Source organism: Columba livia, chromosome 23, assembly GCF_036013475.1.
Source record: "Columba livia isolate bColLiv1 breed racing homer chromosome 23, bColLiv1.pat.W.v2, whole genome shotgun sequence".
In the NCBI taxonomy this organism is placed as follows: domain Eukaryota; kingdom Metazoa; phylum Chordata; class Aves; order Columbiformes; family Columbidae; genus Columba; species Columba livia.
In genome coordinates this window covers 6,245,386-6,265,409 of record NC_088624.1, presented here as the reverse complement: position 1 = coordinate 6,265,409, position 20,024 = coordinate 6,245,386, and the positions used below count along the sequence as shown (strand labels likewise).

Genomic DNA, 20,024 nt, shown 5'->3' with positions numbered 1-20,024 from the left:
AGTGAAATTCAGTGATCAGTAACCAGTGGTGTTCCTCAGGGGTCAGTTCTAGGGTCAGTTCTGTTCAATATATTTATCAGTGATCTAGTGCAGGAGCTGAATGTACAGTTAGCAAATTTGCTGATGATACTAAACAGGGAGGTTTAGCGGTGACTCACTCAAGGGATAAGGAGGTGGATAAGCAGAGCATTAGGGACTCATCAGTGACATGAAATTTAACAAGTCCAAGTGCTGGATTCTGCACTTGGGATGGAGTAACATGAGGCACAAGTATAAAGTAGGAGTGGCTAGAAAGTAGCCCTGCAGAAAGGGATCAGGGGGTGCTGGTCTGCACCACTCTGCAGCCTGCAGAGGACCCCACGCTAGAGCAGGTGGATGTGACCTGAAGGAAGCAATGATCCCATGGAAAGCCCACACTACAGGGTTTTCATCATGGCTGCAGTCAAATCTCTGCTTCAGTGTCTGGAGCACCTCCTCCCCTCCTCATTTGTTGGTTTCTGCATATGTGAGCACAAGCACAGGCACCTCACAAGAAGAGCCAGAGACCACGAATGCATTGCAAAGAGCAAGTTTGATCTTAGTTACCTCTCTCCCAGGGGGTCTCTGAAGTAGCACCTGAGCTCCCGGGCAGAGGTGACACCAGCAGGGACACAGGTGCTGCAGAATTCAGCCCTGGTACAAGATCACTGGGCCTGCTGAGCTCTCCTGCATTTCACGGCTTCAGGCAGGCGCAGCGTCCCGCTCTTTCTCACAAAAAAGCAGGAATCTCATAGTGATAAGGTGCCTGGAGTTTCCCACAGGCCTATGTTATCTAACACAGAGGTTCTGCTCATCAGGCACACAGGGTCAGTAAAACAATTAGTGTGATGTATGTGTTTCTCCCTTGTTCAATTAATTCAATGGTATTTAACAAAGTTAACAGTGTTAACTTTGTAGAGAAATGAGATTGTTTTGTTCACTGGATAGGAAGAAAAAGGCCTGGTATAGATGTATGTACAAGGTCCAGAGATGCACGACCACAGTGATATGGGAGACACAGTTAGAAAGACATTTGTGATGCTCTTGACTGCAATGACTTCTCAGTTTTGCTAGAGGATGGAATAGAAGATGACTAATAAAATAAAGCAAAGAAGGGTTACTAGGCCATTGGATACCAACAAAAGCTCCATCATGATGGTGTCTGTGCTGGCCAATCTGAATACTTGATGTGCATCACAGTAGAAGTTGTCCAGCTCTTTAGAACCACAGAAAGACAGCTGGAAAATGATGGCCACTTGAACAATAGAGTGAAGGAAGCTCTCTTACTCAACTAGCAGCCATACACACATCATCCAGTTAATCATAATTATGTAATGAAATCTATGAAGATAGCCACTTAATAGTTGTAGGCTATGACAGTGCCCTGGTTTTGGCTGGGACAGAGTTAGTTTTCTTCCTAATAGCTGGTGTAGTGCTGTAGTTTGGGTTTAGGATGAGAATAATGTTGGTAATACACTGATGTTCTAGTTGTTGCTGAGCAGTTCTTACACTAAGGACTTTTCAGCTTGTCATACCCCCTGCCAGCAAGGAGGCTGGGAGTGCACCAGAAGCTGGGAGGGGACACAGTTGGGGCAGCTTATCCCAAATGACAAAAGGGATATTCTGTACCTGATTACATCATGCTGTATTAACTAAGGGGAAAGTTAACTGGGAGGGCTACTGCTCGGGAACTGGATGGGTGTTCGTCAGTGGATGGTGAACAATTCCATTTTGCGTCACTTGTTTTGTATATTCTTTAATCATCATCATTATTATTATTTTCCCTTCCTTTTCTGTCCTGTTAAGCTGTTTTTATCCCAGTTCCCTCAGCTGCTCCTCATATTGAGTGTTGACTCATATTCAAGCATCATCAACACCCGCAGGTTCTTTTCCACGAGGCAGATTTCCAGCCACTCTTCCCTGAGCCTGTAGCATTCATGGGGTTGTTGTGACTCAAGTGCAGGAGCCTGCACTTGGCTTTGTTGAATCTCATGCAATTGGCCTCAGCTCAACAATCCAGCTGGTTCTGATCCCTCTTTAGAGTCTTCCTACCCTCAAGCCAGATCAACACTCCCACCCAATTTGGTGTTGTCTGCAAAGTCCCTTAGAGTGCACTCGATCCCCTCGTCCAGATCATTGATAAAGATGTTAAAGAGAACTGGCCCCAATACTGAGCCCTGGGGAACAGCACTTGTGACTGGCCACCAACTGGATTTGACTCCATACACCACAACTCTTTGGTTCTGGCCATCCAGCCAGTTCTTTACCCAGCAAAGTGTATGCCTGTCCAAGCCATGCGCTGCCAGCTTCTCCAGGAGAATGCCATGGGAAACAATGGCAAAAGCTTTATTAAAGTCCAGGTACACAACATCCACAGCCTCATCCTCATCCACCAAGTGGGTCATCTCGTCATACATAGGAGGAGATCAGGTTGGTGAAGCAGGACCTGCCTTTCATAAACCCATGTTGACTGAACCCAGTCACTTGGTTGTCCTGTACATGTTGTGTGATGGCACTCAGTTTTATCTGCTCCATAAACTTCCCTCTAACTGAGGTCAGACTGACAATCCTATAGTTCCCCAGATTGTCCTTCCAGCCCTTCTTCTACATGGGTATGGGAATATAACAGAAGATTGGAGAGAAGAATTGTAAATACGCTCAAGAGACTGCAGCTGGTGTGTAGAAAAACACATATATCACACTAATTGTTGTTTAGCCTTCTGTGCTTCACAAGTAGAACCTCTGTGTTTAGATAACATAGGCCTATGAAAGTCTTAACAGCAGCTTATTGAACATCCTTGAAATTCCTGCTCTACTGCAGGCAAAGATCAAAACAACTGCACCTCTGTGAATCCCTGATGCACAGGTGAAAGCAGCAGGCTTGTAGATCTTCTAGCAAGGACAGAGCTCTGCAGTGCCTGTGTTCCTGCTTGTATACCTCTGCCCAGATGCTTAAGTGTTTTTTTTGGAGATCCCCTGCTTAGGGAGGTAATGAAAATAAATTTAGTCTTTGCATTGTATCTCTTGTTTGTGGTTGTTCCTGAAACCTGCCTGTGACAGCTCACACAACAGGAATCACTGATGGTTTGTTTGGGACGAGTTCTGGTGAAAAAAGGGAAGTGTAAAGGTAATGAAAAGCAGGTTGAGAAACAGAAGAAGCCATAAATGAGATATAAAATTGGGTAAAGAACACAGGAGGCAAAGGTCTTTCAGAAGGTGGAGTGTGCACACTTATGGACAGTAATGAAACTGATCCGGGGATCCAAGTCCATTTGAATGCCAGAAGGAAGCCTCTTGGATAACCCGCTGGAGCTTCCATCATGACATTGTACAAAGGCTTTTTGGGGAAGGATGGGGAAAGGAACTATGGGCTTGAACCCTAATTTTAAGTTGTTTAGGGAAGGGTTTATATTTCAATAGTAATCATGCATGATTCATAACCTCTAAGAGTGACAATTAGTATCTTTATAGTAATGTGCAATACTGTGCAAAAGTATATAATTTTTAAATTCAAATTTAGGACATTGATAATATGATTTATTAGCTTTTTAGCAGTATCTTGTTTAAGCAGGTATGTTGTAATTTCTTAAATCAGTTATGTCTTGAGCATGCAGTCTACAAGGGAAGAGTCAAACTGAAATAGCATGGGTTTAGTACAGACACATATTAGTTACTTCAATATAGATAATACATGAACTGTATATGTTTTCGCATGTACTTTGCATTTACTTGTAGGTAAGATTAATGTGATCTGACTAAAGGGTGAATTCAGGCTCTGTTTCAAACAAATTTCTTAGTAAAATGTTCTATCATCTCAGTGATAAATATATTGGTATAGACATACATACATGGATATGTCAAAAATGTCTTCGTGCTCTTTAATATTCAATGGCTGGATCAGGGTAAAAATGCTGAACAGACTAAATAACTGTATTGTCTATATTTCTTGGTTTGGTTTGGTTTGGTTTGGTTTGGTTTGGTGTGTCGGTTGTGGAGTTATTTTCCTGTTTAGATAAAATGAATCTTAAAAATAATGAGAGAAACCACACCACTTTTTCACAGATTAATCCAACAGGGTTCTTCAAGCATGTTGTATACAAAGGAGTTTAATTTGTTTTCTTCATGGAAATAATAATTTAATTTTAAAGTAACTGTTTAAGGTACCAACTGTGTGTGTTGACTCTTGTCCTATTCCTGTACACTCCAAAGAAAAGTCCGGTTCTATCTTCCCTACACCCCTCCTAGTAGGTAGCAGAAGACAGAAATATAATCTTACCAGAGCTGCCTTATCTTAAAAAAAATGAACAAACATGGTTCTTTCAGTGTCTTGGCATATATTTTATCCTTCAGCCCATTAACCATCTTGGTGGTGCTTGCTGTACTCTTGCATGTGCGTGTCTTTCTTGTCCTGGAAAACACTGGACACAGTACTGGGGTCTTAAAAGTCCTAAAAACAGGTGAAGAATCACCTCCCTCACCCTTCTGGCTACACTCCTTCTAATACAATCCATGTTGCAGTTGGCCACCTTTGCCGCAAAGGCACCCTGCTGACTCAGCTTCAATTTGCTGTCTACCAGGACTCTCAGGTCCATTTCTGCAGGATTAGGGGAGCTGTGTGCAGTCGTTCATGACCACAAATAATAATAAAGGAACAGAAGAATTGCTTTAAGCAACCTAAAGGAGTACTTTTTCCCCCTCTTTTCTCTTTTTGCCTTCCCAGACAGAACATTCTCCATAAATGTTGAAAATAATCACACTGCAAAAAGTGTGTTTATTTGGTTCGGATTTACTGATCATCCCAACCTGCAAAGGTTTCCTGTTTGTGGTCCTCTTTATCATGATCATTACGGGAATGGTCTCACTGCCCTCATGACAATGAAATACTCTTTCCTGTTGTGCTGATATATATTTCTTTTTTTGAGGAACTTTTCCTTATTGGAGACACGTTACATGTTGGTTCCCCTGCCAAAGATTTGGTCAACTTCGTGATGGAAGGCATTGGTTGTCCTGCCCGGATAAATTTCACAGTTTTGCTTGGTACTGCAGGATGTCTCCTTCTGGGTGCCCTGATCTGCATCTTCACATGGCCATCTCAGGCCTGCTGCAGTACAAACTGATCATGAACAAAGAGCTCTGCACTAAACTGGAAGCCAGATCATGGGTAATTATCATCCCAGTCCAAGCAAGACAGATGTGTTTTCTTTGTCTTTCTGTGGATCTCATGAAATTAATTAAGCATTGTTCATCAATAGCTAAAAAGTGTGTTATCAACACTATTTTAGTCACAAATCCAAAACACAGCACCGCAGGAGCTGTTATGAAGAAAATAAACTCAATTCCAGACAGAGCCATTACGTTCATCATCCTGATAGCCGCAGTCACCTCTAGAATCATCAGGGTGGTCTGGAAGACGTTGTGTTCCACAAGGAAAATCTAGGCCTTCTCTACCTGTTCCTCCCACCTGAGGGTAATGACTTGATTCTGTGGCTCTGCCACTGCTTGTGTAGTTAAAACCCAGACTTAAAGAAGATTTTGATCTGAAACATAGGGAAGCTATGTCTAGAGGACTAGTTAAAATTTGATTTAACCAATCAAAACTGTCTCTGAGTTGCTTTCCAAAGAGCCCCTTACTTCTCAAAGACAAACCAGAAAGCATGATTTTGATGTTCTGCTACCTGCTCCCAGCTTCTCTTATTTCCCAAAACCAATCATAACAATTAAGGGGAAAAGATTGTGACCAACTGTGCCACAAAATAGGTTGGGAATAATCAGGTATTAACTTCAATATCTACAATAAAAAGGTATGTATCTGAGCCAATTGCTTTAGCCTCCCTTTACAGTCAAAGAGGAGAAACAGTCCAATTTAAACCATGATTACTCTCACCTACCTGAGGATGATCTTAAACACCTTGTAGAAGACCTTGTCATTGAGCATCAAAAGAATCTAGACAAATGCCTCAAAAAGAGGTGTCTACATTTTAGATATCTGAAGGCAACTGAATTAATCCAGTTTTCAAAAGAAGTCTTTAGAAGCAACATTTCTTAGTTCTGAGAATATTAAGAAACATTTAGAAAGTATCATGGATGGAGGTGGTATTCATAACATGGATCTTTAGCAGTTAAAAAGTAGGTTACTTCCCTCGGCAACAATAAGTGACTGCAAGGAAGCTCAGAGCAATGAATTTACTGAAGTTACTCTTTTGCTTATCTTTAATCTGGAGTTCAAAAGCTAGAGCAATAGGAAACTTATACTGTGATATGTATGTAGCCCTGGAAATATGTGATGAAGTGAAATTATTAATCTCATGAGAGTAATGATTTAAACATTTTCCAGAATTTATCCATGGAGCATTTAGGTACAGTCAGTGGTAGGTTTTTATGTCACATTCCTGGAAATAAATTGGAAACAGGTTGGAAATAAATTCCAACTCAGTTGTATGATTTTTGGCCCTGAAGTTAGATTTCTGAGAACTGTCAAAACATGAGACTTACAATAGAGACAACTGTGAAACCAATTTCTTATTCCTGAAAGATGTCAAGAGCACATGTATTCATGTATCAAAGCCTTGCAAGATGAACTACTTACATCAGGCTTTTCTTCTTCACTGATTTTCAAGAGCTACTGAACTACAAAGAATATTTTACTCCTGCCTATGGGAACTGATGGTTCATCATGTGATGGGTTGAAATTAATTCTACATTTTCATGTGGGAAAAGCAATAGCAATTGCATCCTGAGTTATTCTGAGGGTCTACAACACATGTACTAGATTGCTTCTGGGATCACTGTTTTTGACACTGAACCTGGAACAACTCAGTGTTTACATTACTTCAGGAACCTCACCAGTTTTGATTCTATGTTTTTGGCCCAGCCTTCCATCCCTATCCCAGCAGTATTTCTATCCCAAAATGCATGTGAACTGTACCCCTAGACCTTCCCCTTCAAATTTTGATTAGAAAGCATAAACTTCATGAGCCTACATGATAAATCATTAATTTGGATGCATTAGGAAGTAATAGTAATGACTTGAAAGACAAAGACAGCTCTCGCTATTCCAGTAGGACATCTGGGTTTATACAAAAGTGTAGTCCAATTTACCTAAGACTGGAGAGACCAGAAAGGGTGCTTGTGAGTACAGCTAATACACCACGCATAGCAACAAACCCATGTGTAACAACTATCCCTTATTGCTCCAATCAGCACAAGCGAGTCCCAGTGGACAGGATATAATGCTGGGGAAAATAATCTCTCCTGCTTCACTGAAAAGAGTCCTCAGGGCACAATGCTTTTCTGGAGACCTCATCATTTAGTTTCTCTTTCTTCTTCTTGTTCAACCACCCTCTCCGCAAGGTAACTTCAGAAAACATAACTGCCATCAGCTGTGTATCCCACAAGTAAAGCCTTGCAAAGCCTGTCTTTAGTGGCCTTTTAACCCTTGTCATGCTGTGTATCCTAGCTATTAATACAGTCATAAGACACTTTGTACCAATCGACATTGGGAGCAGCAGTCAGCCCCTGGAGCAGATCACTTAGATAACAGAGAAATTATGTTTGTGTTATTCAAATGCTGCTGCTGCTGTACTGATGCTGTTGGAACTTGAAGTGATTAGTCCATAAAAATGTATCTGCTATAAACATATCTTTTTCTTATTCTACAGGGTAAAAAATTTAGCTGAGAGTTTGAAGACAGTAGTAACTGTGCAAATTTCAAAGGTAATGTTATGAAAGAAGAAAAGAAAAAAGGGACAAAATTATGTGGGTAAGACTGCCTGGTTTTCTTTAGAAACTTTTATAATCCATTCAGAAGACATTTTCAAAATTTCTAAATGCTACTCATCTATTTGCCTATTCAGTCAATTGTATTTTGATTGCCTATTTGCTTAGCTGTTTACAACCTCAACTACTGAGCTGTAAAATGAAGAGGGAACAGTTGTACTAGGTACCAAAGGAGGATGATCCCCGTGAACCTCAGTGAAGTGAGTGAATTCAGACTCCTGGGTTTTTCTGAAGTCTCGCACTTGCATCCTTTGCTCTGTGTAGTTTTATTTTCTCTTTACATCTTCACCTTGATGGCAAACACAGCGATTGCTTTGATAATAAATGGGGATAACACCCTTCATACCCCCATGTATTTCTTTCTCATCCAGCTGTCCTGTTTGGATATCTGCTATTTGACAGTCATTGTCCCAAAGATTCTTGAGAATCTAATGGTGGGAACAATAGGTATTTCCAAGACAGGATGTGCAATGCAAATGTTTTTCTTCCTTTTCTTTGGAGTTGCAGAATGTTTTCTCTTGGCTGCCATGTCATTTGACCGTTACGTGGCAATATGCTACCCCTTGCATTACACCATCCTTATGAACAGTAGAGTCTGTAAAAGCCTGGTTGCTGGAACTTACCTGTGCAGCACTGCTGTAGGCTTAGTACACACCATCGTAACATTCAATTTACCATTCTGTGGTCTCACCATCAACCATTTCTTCTGTGAGATCCAACCCCTCTTGGAGCTGCTTTGTGGTAACACTTCCCCAAGTGAAATTCAAGTCATTGCTGTGGCTGGCTTTGCCATTGTATGTCCCTTTTTAATGATCATTTATTCCTATATTTGTATCATTTCCACAATTCTCAAGATGTCATCAGCTGAAGGTCAGAAGAAAGCATTTTCTACTTGCTCCTCACACATTTTAGTTGTGACTCTTTTCTACGGTACAGCAAGCTCCATGTATTTGCGGCCAAAATCTACTTACTCCGCATCTGTTGATAAGTTGCTCTCACTTTCTTATACTGTGGTGACTCCTTTATTGAATCCTATTATCTATAGTTTGAGGAATGAGGAGGTGAAAGGAGCCCTGAGAAAAAGATGGAGAAAAATTCATTTTGTGTGGAAATGAAATAGAATATTTCCCTTCTTTCAGGTGGATTTAGTGGTATCTTTCACTGTAAATTCTTGTTCAGTAAAATGATTTCCAAATAATTCCCAAGAATATTTCAGAGTTGGGGAAGGAAAAGGAAGAAGAGTGGAGATTTTTTGAACGTAAGAGACAGTACTAGCAAAGCTATTTTAGGATTTTGAAAGGAAACATTATCCAAATACTTCAGGAATTCTTAAGTAAATAAATAAAACTTCCCCCCACACGCTTGCTATTTGTCAGAAGAGTTAAAATAATGTTTTACATATTTCTGGCTTTTTGAACAAAATAGTAATGTTTAGAAGCCTGGTTTCACTGAAAGAACTGAGAAGTGTAAGTTTTCATCAGTTTGCATTAGCTTCCTGTAAATGCTTTGTAAATTTCTCTGGGGAAAGGAGAGGACATAATTCAAGTTCAAATAAGAAGTCCAGGAAATTACTGATTACCAGTTGTGAGTTCTGAGATTGTTATTGACCAAACAACAACAACAAAAAGGTATGCAAAATTGCATTCCTGCCACAGAGATCTTTGTTTAATTTCAAGTCAGTGTTTTGAACATTTTGGAAGAAATCTAGACATATTTTTTTATAGGTGAGGAACAGTCTCTGATGTGCAGAATTCGGATCAAAATCTCTTGTTACTTTAATGTATGGATTTACCTGTAATATTTCTACTCCAGTTTGTTATAATAGTGTTATTAGGACATATTTGACTTTATTAACCTAGATGACCTCCATGACTGAAAAGGTTAGAATCCACATGCCCTAATTTAAGTGTATAAAGGTCACTCATCTAAGCCTAGAATCATAAATCTACTATTTCCTTGGAAAAGGAGGCAAACATCTTCCTCTAGAAAGACATTTTTCCTATATGTCATAGGCATCCATCTTCTGACACTAGCAATTTGGAGACTACAGAGATGAGATTCACTAGCCTAAGAATTAGTTTAATTTCATATGCCTTAGGCAATCAAAGGCATTTCTCAGATATGACTCAGAATTGATGGGAGATCCAAGCCTTTCTGCAGTGACAATCAGAGGACAGCAAGGGAATTCCAAAGCACTACAATGCACCTAGGTGATGGGTTTTTAAGTAGTGGATTTCTACCATAAATTGAATCTGGATTCCTGTTCAAATACACCCAGTGAAGGCAGATAAATTCCACTCCAAATACAGAAATCCACGAATGAATTACATAAGCCAAATTAACACCACTAGTAAAAACAAGAAAAAAAAGAGCTGTCTTCCGTATGCTTAAAGAGAATGCAAGTTAGTTGCCTTGACAAAACACCAAACATCTCTCAGCTGCTCCCATAACCACTCCAGCTGATTTGCAGGCATCAGATACTTTTTCCCACAAATTCCATCATTTCTCTACCAAAAGCCCTGAGATGAGTGGAAAAGCAAAACCTAGAATAGGACCAATAAACCCATCAGCTTGTGTCACGAGCAGCTTCTTTCTTTTAAAGAACACACTTTTACTACTAATGAATTTGGGGCCTCTTTTCAACACATGTATCTAGTGTTCTGTAGTCTTCTGTAATTATCTTGTGAAGGGAAAAATTTATATTGTTGTACTAAATGTTAAAAAACCCAAAGATATCTCAAAAGTGATGAAGTGTTTGTGACAGTTAAAGTTCCCCTTGAGAACCAGAACTTGCAGTTCTACATCCATAGCCATGGGTCACTTTAAAAAGACTCTTCTGTAGCCCTCCAGTCCATCCAAGGGCTCTCGATCAGTCCCTTCCAGCCTCAGCTATTCTGTTCTTGATGAACTGGGACTAATGTAATTAATTGTATTCTCTGGAGCAATTTCTAACCTAGCAGCAGTTACCCATGAGGTCTTACAGTGAAATTACCTGAAGTGAAGAGAGAAATAATACAAAAAAGCAAGGCTAAGAGGGTTTTCTTTCATTTAATCCTGTAAATACGTTTATTGAGACCTAAGCTAATTTTCTTTGCTGCTTCTGTATTCAGCAGTTTGAAAAAACACAATAAGAAACAGAAATCAACCAAGAAAAAAACCCAAATAAATAACCAAAATCAAACAAAAAACACAAAATCAAGTATTTCAGTCACATTATATGTCAGAAATTGTATAAAATTCATCTTGTGAAATGTAGATAACTGCAATACTGATTACTGCATCTTTGCTAATCTGCATGGACCTCCTTTATTGACAAAAAAATTCTAGGTTGTAATTAACCTTACCCTAAAGAAGTGCACTTGGCCTTTTCTTAAATGTCGACATACATGCTATAGATACCTAATTCTGATCAGACAGGTTATTCCCTGATTGACTTAAATGTACCCACTGTGGTTTTTGTTTGGTTATTTTTGCAACAATTTCAGAAGAGGTCATTTGATTGAAAATAGCAATGTTCTGTAACTGTTAATCAAATTCTTCATATTAAATCCTCAAAACTTACACGTAATTGGAAAGGAAGGTCGTGAATGACTCCTTAAATTAATCCTTCATCCTAGAAATAATTGTAAATATTAACAGCATAATTGTACAGTGCTCTTAATTCCGTGTCATCTGTTTTTTTTTTTTTATCTTGAGAGCCTGAAGTTCCACGGAAGAATTACAAGGCACACCTCTTTGCAGAAGATTAACATGTTTGTTTTTATTGACATCTTAATTTGTACAAAAGCTATTAATTAAAATATAAAAAATGAAAAATATTTTTTCAGAGTTAATTAAAAGAGAAAATGAACTGGCAGTAAGAGATTCAGTTAATTATCTTTTAAAATCTCTGATTTAAAATGTAAAAGCATATTTGAGACATATATCACTGCTTGTGTAGTCAGAAAATAAGGTAGCATATGAGCTGAAGGTCTTATACTGAGAGGATGCATAATATTTTTATAATGGAGGGCATGGACTGTTGATTTAATCACATCACTAGTTTCACTATGCCAAAAATAAGTAGGAGTAATTTCCTGGTAGGTATAACAGCTTGGAGAGACAGAGACTCTAGAATAGATATTCTGTTCTTCAGGAACAATTGGTTTCATCTCAGAGTTATCACATATAAGTTCTCAATATCCATCAAGTGATTATTAGCATGGATTCCTCACACAGACTAGATAAGAGATTTCTGACATAAAACCAGGAGCTACAACAGCTATAAGAACCTCATATAATTTTGGAATGGCATTTGTGGGACAGATGGAATACTCCTGGACATCTAAAATGACACAAAACATCTTTAGGCATCAGAATATCCAAATGTTGACATTTGAAGTGGGTGTCTGAGCTGTCACTGTTGGCTATAGATGCCAGCCACACTTTTTCAGTAGATTCAGTCTCCATACTACATTAACTTTATGGATTTGTTCTTTTTGGATGATGACGGGAATTCAGACATCCAGTGGGCTTGTACACATCTGCAAATCTGGATCTGGAGTCAGATTACATCCCCAAAATGGCATGAGCTGAAGACAAACAACATGCACAAAGCTTGTGACCTCCTTTCAAGTAGTTGTAGTGAGCAATAAGGTCTCTCAGCTTCCTTTTCCCCAGGCTAAACAGCCCCAGTTCTTTGAGCTACTCCTCATGAGATTTGTGTTCCAGACCCTTCACCAGTTCCATTGCCCTTCTCTGAACTCACTCCAGCACCTCGAGGTCTTTTCTGTAGCGAGGAGCCCAAAATTGACCACAGGATTCGAGGTGCAGCCTCACCAATGCCCAGTACAGGACAGTCACAGCCCTGGTCCTACTGAGCCCACTATTTCTGATACACGTCTGGATGCAGTTGGCCTTCTTGGCCACCTGGGCACGCTGCTGGCTCATATTCGTGAAGGGGTTAACACAGTGAAGCATCTGTCATGCTGAACCCATATTTTGTTTCCCATTAAAGGACTACCCCAGATTCAATATATTCTTGTGGTGGATGATCAGAAGTTGTCATTAAGAATAAAACTCAGAAATTAAGTTATTTGACAAGAAAGCTGTTCTTACATGACAGAAGACTCAGCCTTGGTACTAGGTGTTCTTCAACATGCATAAAGGAAGAGGACTGATGTTTAGCAAGATATCCATATATATTGATAGGTCAGAGCTGAGGGAAAGCAGAGGTAAGAAGTCCTTACCACGAAAGCTGATACAAGCTCTGACTCACGTCGCTCATACTAAAACCAAAACAAATCAGAACACAGAAAAGGACTTCAGGTTAAGGAAGAGAATATCAGGGCCATAAGGCAGGTCCTACTTTCTTATATAGTGGTGTACAACCCAGCTTTCACTTCTCAAGGCAATGGCTTGCAGTAAAGGTCATTGAAGACACACATCTGACCAAACAAAAGTAGTTTTTTTCTGTATCAGCTATAACACAAACCAATTTTAATTGTCTAAAACCTTTAACTTAAGTTATTCCTAATACATGCACATGTGCACGCACACACACCTTAATTAAAAATGCAGCTGTATTGATTTCAAAGGATTTATTTCTGAATTATAGAAAAATAAAAGATTCTAGTGGTCTTGTCTTTGTGTTTATATTATAACAGCAATCACAGATCTAGAAATATAATTAGTTGTTTTGAATGTTGTTTGGGTAAGAACAATACAGAGACTATCTCTAGATCCCTAAGTATGGGATTAATAGACTTTGGTAGGACCCACTTCTTTCTAATGTTTACAGAGAAAGCCTAGATAATTTCCTTAGAAATACATAACCAACTTTTAGATGTGAGCTGGATAAATTTATTTGTATTTCGCTCTTCAGAGTTCCCATGTTTAATCTCTGGAACCCGAGTCTGTTTATCCAGCTCAAGACGTTCAGAGTAGAGATGTCTGGATCTTAGTTTGTCACTACATGATAAATTATCCTAAAATGGAAATTAGTACTTCTGCTTAAGAATTAGTCTTATCAGATGAGTCTTGTCCTAGTGGTCTAGAATGACACACATGCTGGATCTTGCAAGGTATTGCGAGATAAGATAGCTCTCAGCATACAGTTTGAGTGTGTGTGAGAGCTGGTGGTCCTTAACACACGGCATAATTGTGGAAGGCAGAGATATTGTGAATTATTTGTCTCAAAGCTTGCTTGCTAAAATAATATGCTTAAGGCTGCTTGTTACAGAAAAATGCTTGCTCAGGCTGCTTGCTTAATTGGGTCCACTGTAAAGGCCTAAATACAGTGACTTAAAGTGCAAAATGCATGATCACTGTGAATTGCTAAAACACAAAGAATGCTTGAAGCTTAGGTAAGCTCAAGTGAAGCTCCAGCGATATCAGCCACCAACATCTGCGACCAGGCCTGCAGTGTGCTCAGGCAACACCTGCCACCAACTGCCATAAAATGACCAGGTTATGACTTGCAAGTGTGGCCATCCACCACCAGGGCCAAAACCTGTCACCTGGGACCGGCGGACCTGACACCCAAGTGCTGCCAACACCTCCTGGGACCTGAACTCTGCTACCAGAACCTGGACTCTGATACTGGCACGACCCGAGACCTGCAAAGTGCCAGAGTTACTGGGACCTGAGACCTGCAAACTGCCAGCGCTGCAGAGGCCTGAGACCTGAGAGCTGCCCCACAGGAGACCTTTGGATCCCTGGCCGTGACTATCTCTTGCTTATCTCTTGCTTATCTTCTCGCATGCTTGCTTAACTTTCCTCCTAATTTCTCCCCCGCTTTCTCTTTGTCACTCTAGATTTAGGTGTGAAAGTGAAATAGATTTACTCTGTCTTTAGGCATAAAAATAAAATAAGATAGTTTAGCGGCATCTGACCTCATTTGTGTCTTAATCTCACCCTTGGAATCATTTTTTGGACCTTCCTGAGTCCGAAATTGGACCGGGACCCCACAGGTATGCAGGATGAAATTCAGCCCCTTACATCAATATGCTCTTTTCAGAGGAGACTATGGGTTATTGGTCACTGTCTGGAGACAAAGGGCAGTGGTACCTTGGACAGAATAAGAAAGCAATGAGTAAACAACAAATCAACTCTTCCTCCACCCCCTTTGTGATGGAAACTGCAAAACAAAGCTAACAGACTGCATATTTGTGGGACCAAACTGGTGATAAGGATGTACAAAGCTCCATTGTTTCAAGAGACCTTTCTAGCCTGGTGTTACCTGTAGATCTATTAATGCTGAAGATCTGTGGATGAATTTAATTTGCATTTCATGAGGCCCATGACCACTCGTGTCAAAGGAAATGTGTTTGCTTTATAGCAGAGTTTGTTCTCAGCTGCTGCTAGAAACTGATGGTGTAGTCCCCTTTGGGAGTGAGGTGTCTGCAGCACCACTTTGGCTCTGCTCTGGACAGTATGTGGGATCTCCTGTGATGTGAGCCAAATTGTACCATCAACAAAAATACAAGCACTTCTAATGGATGCTCTGCTACAGACATAGTATATGGATGAGAAGCTTGTCCTGGTTCCTCCACTTGGAACAGTTGTCCCATATTATTCCAGGCAACTCTTCATTCCCAAATATCAGCAACTGATATCACACCAGGCTCCAGGGCACTGAGCACATACTGTGAAAACATCACTGCAGCAGGCTACTATAGGGTCACACAAACCAAGGTAGACCCAGACTAACCCTTATGCAGAATAAATATGGCTAATTCTACTCCACAGAGTACTAGCTCTATGCCAGGATCCTTCTGTTGGTCTGGAGTCCAGAGGTGTTATTGTGGTATGTAAATATGAAGATAGATACTTGGACTCACAGGAATATGCAGAGCAAATTAATCAGATTTTTAGAATTTCACAGAAGAGATGAAAAGTGTCCATGCTTGCATATTTTATTTAATATTAAAAAAAACTGAGTAGAAATTTAGCTTTGTGTAAATTCTTACATTGTAGCTGCCTAAGTACAGCTAGAAGAAACATCACTCAAGCTGCCCAACAGAAATATATGCTAGTTAAGAATCATTATCAAAGGTTAAACACCCACCAGATTGTTCCAGTTCCTGCTGCCACTAGGATAGCCAGTTCCTGAAATGTTCTGATTCCCACGTTGTTGGTGTTGAAAAAAAGATACTGAACCCTGAATTGACAGTAAAGTGAAAACCAAACCCAACCTAAACAAAACCCACACCACAGAATATCCTGTAGTTTTTAGGTATTGAATAAGTCTTCTGCTTTGGACAGCACATCTGCACATAATACAGAGAAAAAATATTATTTCTAGATGGAAAATTCTACATCCAGGTAGTTAAAACTATATACTAGGTATTTACAATACATATTGCACAGACAGAGCTCTTATTTTTAAATGGTAGTACAGTGTACCTTTATATTAATGTACAAATAAATAATTCTCTGTTCGGATTTCCTCTGGGTTAGGTTCTTTTCTTTTCTTGGCCTGTGCCCACTCTGCTCTTCACTGTCTGTGTTCCAATCTCTCATTCATCCTTTCTTTCTGTCTATCTATCTCTCCTTTTTGACCTGGATTCCTTCGGTTTTCTACTGTCTCTTACCTGTGCGGTTCTCTGTATTTCTAAGTTGACAGTCTCAATCTCTATGTCAGCTTCTCTTCCCAATCCATTCTGCGTCTGTTCACAACTGTGGTTCAGTCAAAGGCTTCTTTGTACCTGCTTTTTGAGAAGACTCTTTGTAGTGTTGTTTCTTTGTCTGTATTTCCCCTCCTCTCAGCTGTTCTTGACCATCCCTTCCACCTGTAACCACCTTTGTTAACCACTGTGCTCTAGCCCCAACATATTATCCCTCAGCCACAGAACTCACCTATGGTGCTTTCAGTCCCTCTACTTCAGCAGCTCCTGTTCTCTTCTTCCGCTATGTCTCCTTACCCACCTGCCAAACCAGTGTCAGCAGGGCAAATCCTTTCTGTATGTCAACCATGTGTCTGAAGCTGTGCTCAGGGACAAATGGTGGGCCTCCACCCAGTTCTCCACCTTATGGGGAAATGCTGCCTCCTGAGTGTCATGGGGGAGTGATGGCTCCTAGATGGAAAGTCATGGCTCCGCTTATTACAGAACAACATTTAGATTTATTAAAGAAAAGCACAACTTAAAAGAGTTTGGCAGCAGGTTCACTCCATTATTTACTGCATGGAGGAAATACACCAAGCCAAACGCTGCTGACCTTCTCTCCAGGAGCCTGACAGCCATTCACAGAGCAAAATTTCAGGCACCTTCCCTCCCTAATAACCATTCACTCCAGAGTCTGTATTTTAGAGCTCTGGAGGCAAACTTTCAGGCGAGGTCTGGTAACCTGTCGTGGATCAAATATTCAGGAAAAAAAATACTCAGAAATGAAATGAAATAATGGATCAGAATAGCAGGAGGGCTGGGTCAAGCTGGTAGCTGCACAGAGGTCCCACCCAAGCACAGAAAACCATACACTTTTATATCTTTACAGACCATTCACACCATGATTCAGTCCAATAGCAATATTTCAGTTCAGAGTCTTGCTTCTCATTGGATCTTTTTCACTGATCTCATATATGCACTTGGCTTTTTTTAGCTGTAGATAATGTTTATATAATCACTTTTTATATATGGCGAAACTAAGGCACTGGTAAGTGAAAAGATTTATTGGTCAAAGCTACCCGTCATGTGATTATGAGCCTACAGCAGAGCAGAAATGCCCCAAGTTCCAGTCCAATGTCTTCACACATAGACAGCACTGACTTCGGAGAAAGAAAAACAACTAGCAGCAGTTTTTGAATAGCTGGTTAGCACATTAAATGAGGGTGACAATAGAAGTAGCATTCATATATTCCATTGCATTTTGACATTAATATTACTTGGCTTTATATTAATCATTAATATATATAATATTAATTGGTTTTCTCCTTAACTTTAAGCAGTATTCTATTTTGAGTTATATATAACCTTACCCTCACCCCCTCTCTGTATTATATGCAATAGCAGCTCTTCTGAAGATAGTGAAGATATTTATGTAGTGAAAATTGGTACTTGTGTTCCACCTTCAGTGGACTAGAGTGTAAAATACATTCAGCATAATTTTACCCTGAGAAACTTCATGTGACATTAACAATTCTCAAACCTAAGCGTAGACGTTATATTTATATATCACCTGTGAGTGATCTTGAAATACTCTAATTAACCATCTTTTTTTAAAATTAGATTATTTTCAGTCAATATTCTAAGTTACTATAAGGTAGTTTTGGAATTTTTAAGAATTGTGTTTACACATTGGAATGTGTAAACATCACTTTCATTTCCTCTTTTTGACATCCTTTTCATTCATCCTCTTTTCAATTATAGTTTGTATTCTATAGAATGCTAAAATCACACAAACTAGGTTTTTCTCTTGTATTGCTTAGATCTCCATTTGCTATACTAGAAAACAATTTATCTGTTGTCAGCATTCACCACAGCTTAAATTAAATGCCGCAAATCTCATGGAAGATGCTTACAACAATTTGCTAAAATACAGTTGAGGAGTCTCACACAGAGTACAAGCTCAGAAATGTGGAAGTCATATATTGAACATGAAAGATAATCACAGAATAATAGAACGGTTAGGGGTCAAGTGACCTCTGGAGATCATCTAGTCTAACCCACCTGTAAAGCAGGTACACCTAGAGTAGATTGCACAGGAATGTGACCAGGAAGGTTTTGAATGTCTCCAGAGATATGTACCTACATCTTCCCTAGCCTTCCTTTTGCTCCTGATGTACTTGAAGAAGCCCTTCTTCATGTCCCATAAATAATAAAATCGGTAAAACACGTATTTCTTTTTGTGTGGAAATGTTTGTAACATTCCATAACATTAATGATTTTTTTCTTAATGTTTTATATGAAAAATATTTTCTCCTCCTCCTGGAAGAGAAAGGGAGAGATGCTTACAGGTTGGAAAATTAAAACAGTTTTAGTGATAATACTACTAATAAAAGAAATAATGCAAAATACACAAAGCCAATATCGAGTGTCCTGGATGGTCATAGAATCCCATGCAGTTGCTGGCATCATGCCTGTGCTTGCAGGACAGACATCAGGAAGTCCTGGGCTGGACTCCACAGTAGACAGGAACTGGATTCAGGAATGCATGGACTGGAATCAGGATCAGGACTGCAGGCAGAACAGGCATGGTCCTCTTCAGATGCTGGCCATGAAGAAAGAGAGGAAGACCAACATGATGCCTCAGCTTTAAACTGAGTGTGATGCGTGGAATGCCTTGTTGGCCAATTTGGGTCACCTGTTCTGTCCACCCCTCCCTACTAGTACAGGCCTTTTACAACCCCTCACGCTCTCATAAGACATCTATCAGTGACCTGGGCTGCTATAGTAGTAAGTGTAAACATGGGTCTTTTCTGCATACCATTCCTACCGTTAGCTCAGTAAAACCATAAACATGAGGTATTATCAGTTCTTTGAAGCAGACTGTCACAGAGGCAACTCCCAAAAAAATTTAGGTAAGCAACAAACTCTGAAGAGACATTATTCTAACCAGAGCTGCTTAACAGAAACCAACTACAGATGGGGTTTATCCAAAATTATTCAGCACTCTGGTAGCGTTACACAACAAAAGTTCAGATACCAGTTAGGAGTTCAATTACTACACAACTGACTCAAACTCAAAGGGATCGGATCACAAAACTCTAGAGGGATGGTTCAAAATGTGCATCTTCCCACTGTGTGTCAAAGTGAGGACTCTCAACGGTACCCAGATGACCACCTACCAGATTGGCAAGGTGTCTGAGACCCTGGGGAACAATTCCTAGATGACCAGTCTAAGGACGAGAGCCTTCAACCACAACCCTGTGCTCTGAGGAATAGCAGCTTCCAGCAGACTCCATTTATACTTGAGTTGAATCTGAGCTGCGATCATTTATGGTAGTTGTCCAGAAGCTTCTCTCAACCAAGTTGTCTCATTGGTCAAACATCCTGTCTGTTGACCAAGGGGTGTATACATGACCATAGTTGTCCATCAACCTAGGTGTTTCTGTGCTCTTGGGTGACATGGCAGGGAGAGCGCATCTGCTATACAGACACTGAAAAACACGTAGCCACCTTCAGAAAAGTGCAGATACATAGAAGAAACTTAACTGAAAGGAAAATTCACTGAAAGAGAATTGGCCCTGTTTCAACCAAAACCAGGACAACAGTTCTGTTCCAATTCTGAAAGAAAAAAATACACATATACTC

At 39.9% G+C, this 20,024-nt stretch overlaps 1 protein-coding gene and 1 long non-coding RNA gene across 4 annotated transcripts in view; one reads left to right on the top strand and one right to left on the bottom strand.

Moving 5' to 3' along the window:
• Positions 1-20,024, bottom strand: part of LOC110360675 (uncharacterized) — a 129,918-nt gene that overhangs the window by 73,244 nt on the left and 36,650 nt on the right. Inside the window, exon 4 of one of the 3 annotated variants that reach the window (XR_010467838.1) lies at positions 11,450-18,981. The exons of the other annotated variants lie outside the window; for them this stretch is intronic. This is a non-coding gene — a long non-coding RNA (uncharacterized LOC110360675). Of the gene's footprint in view, positions 1-11,449; positions 18,982-20,024 lie in introns of those variants that run through there. 3 annotated transcript variants of the gene reach the window in all.
• LOC102085622 (olfactory receptor 10C1) lies at positions 7,971-8,909 on the top strand. The gene has a single exon (XM_005505147.3). It carries the CDS (start codon positions 7,971-7,973, stop codon positions 8,907-8,909), a length of 939 nt encoding a protein of 312 aa, XP_005505204.2.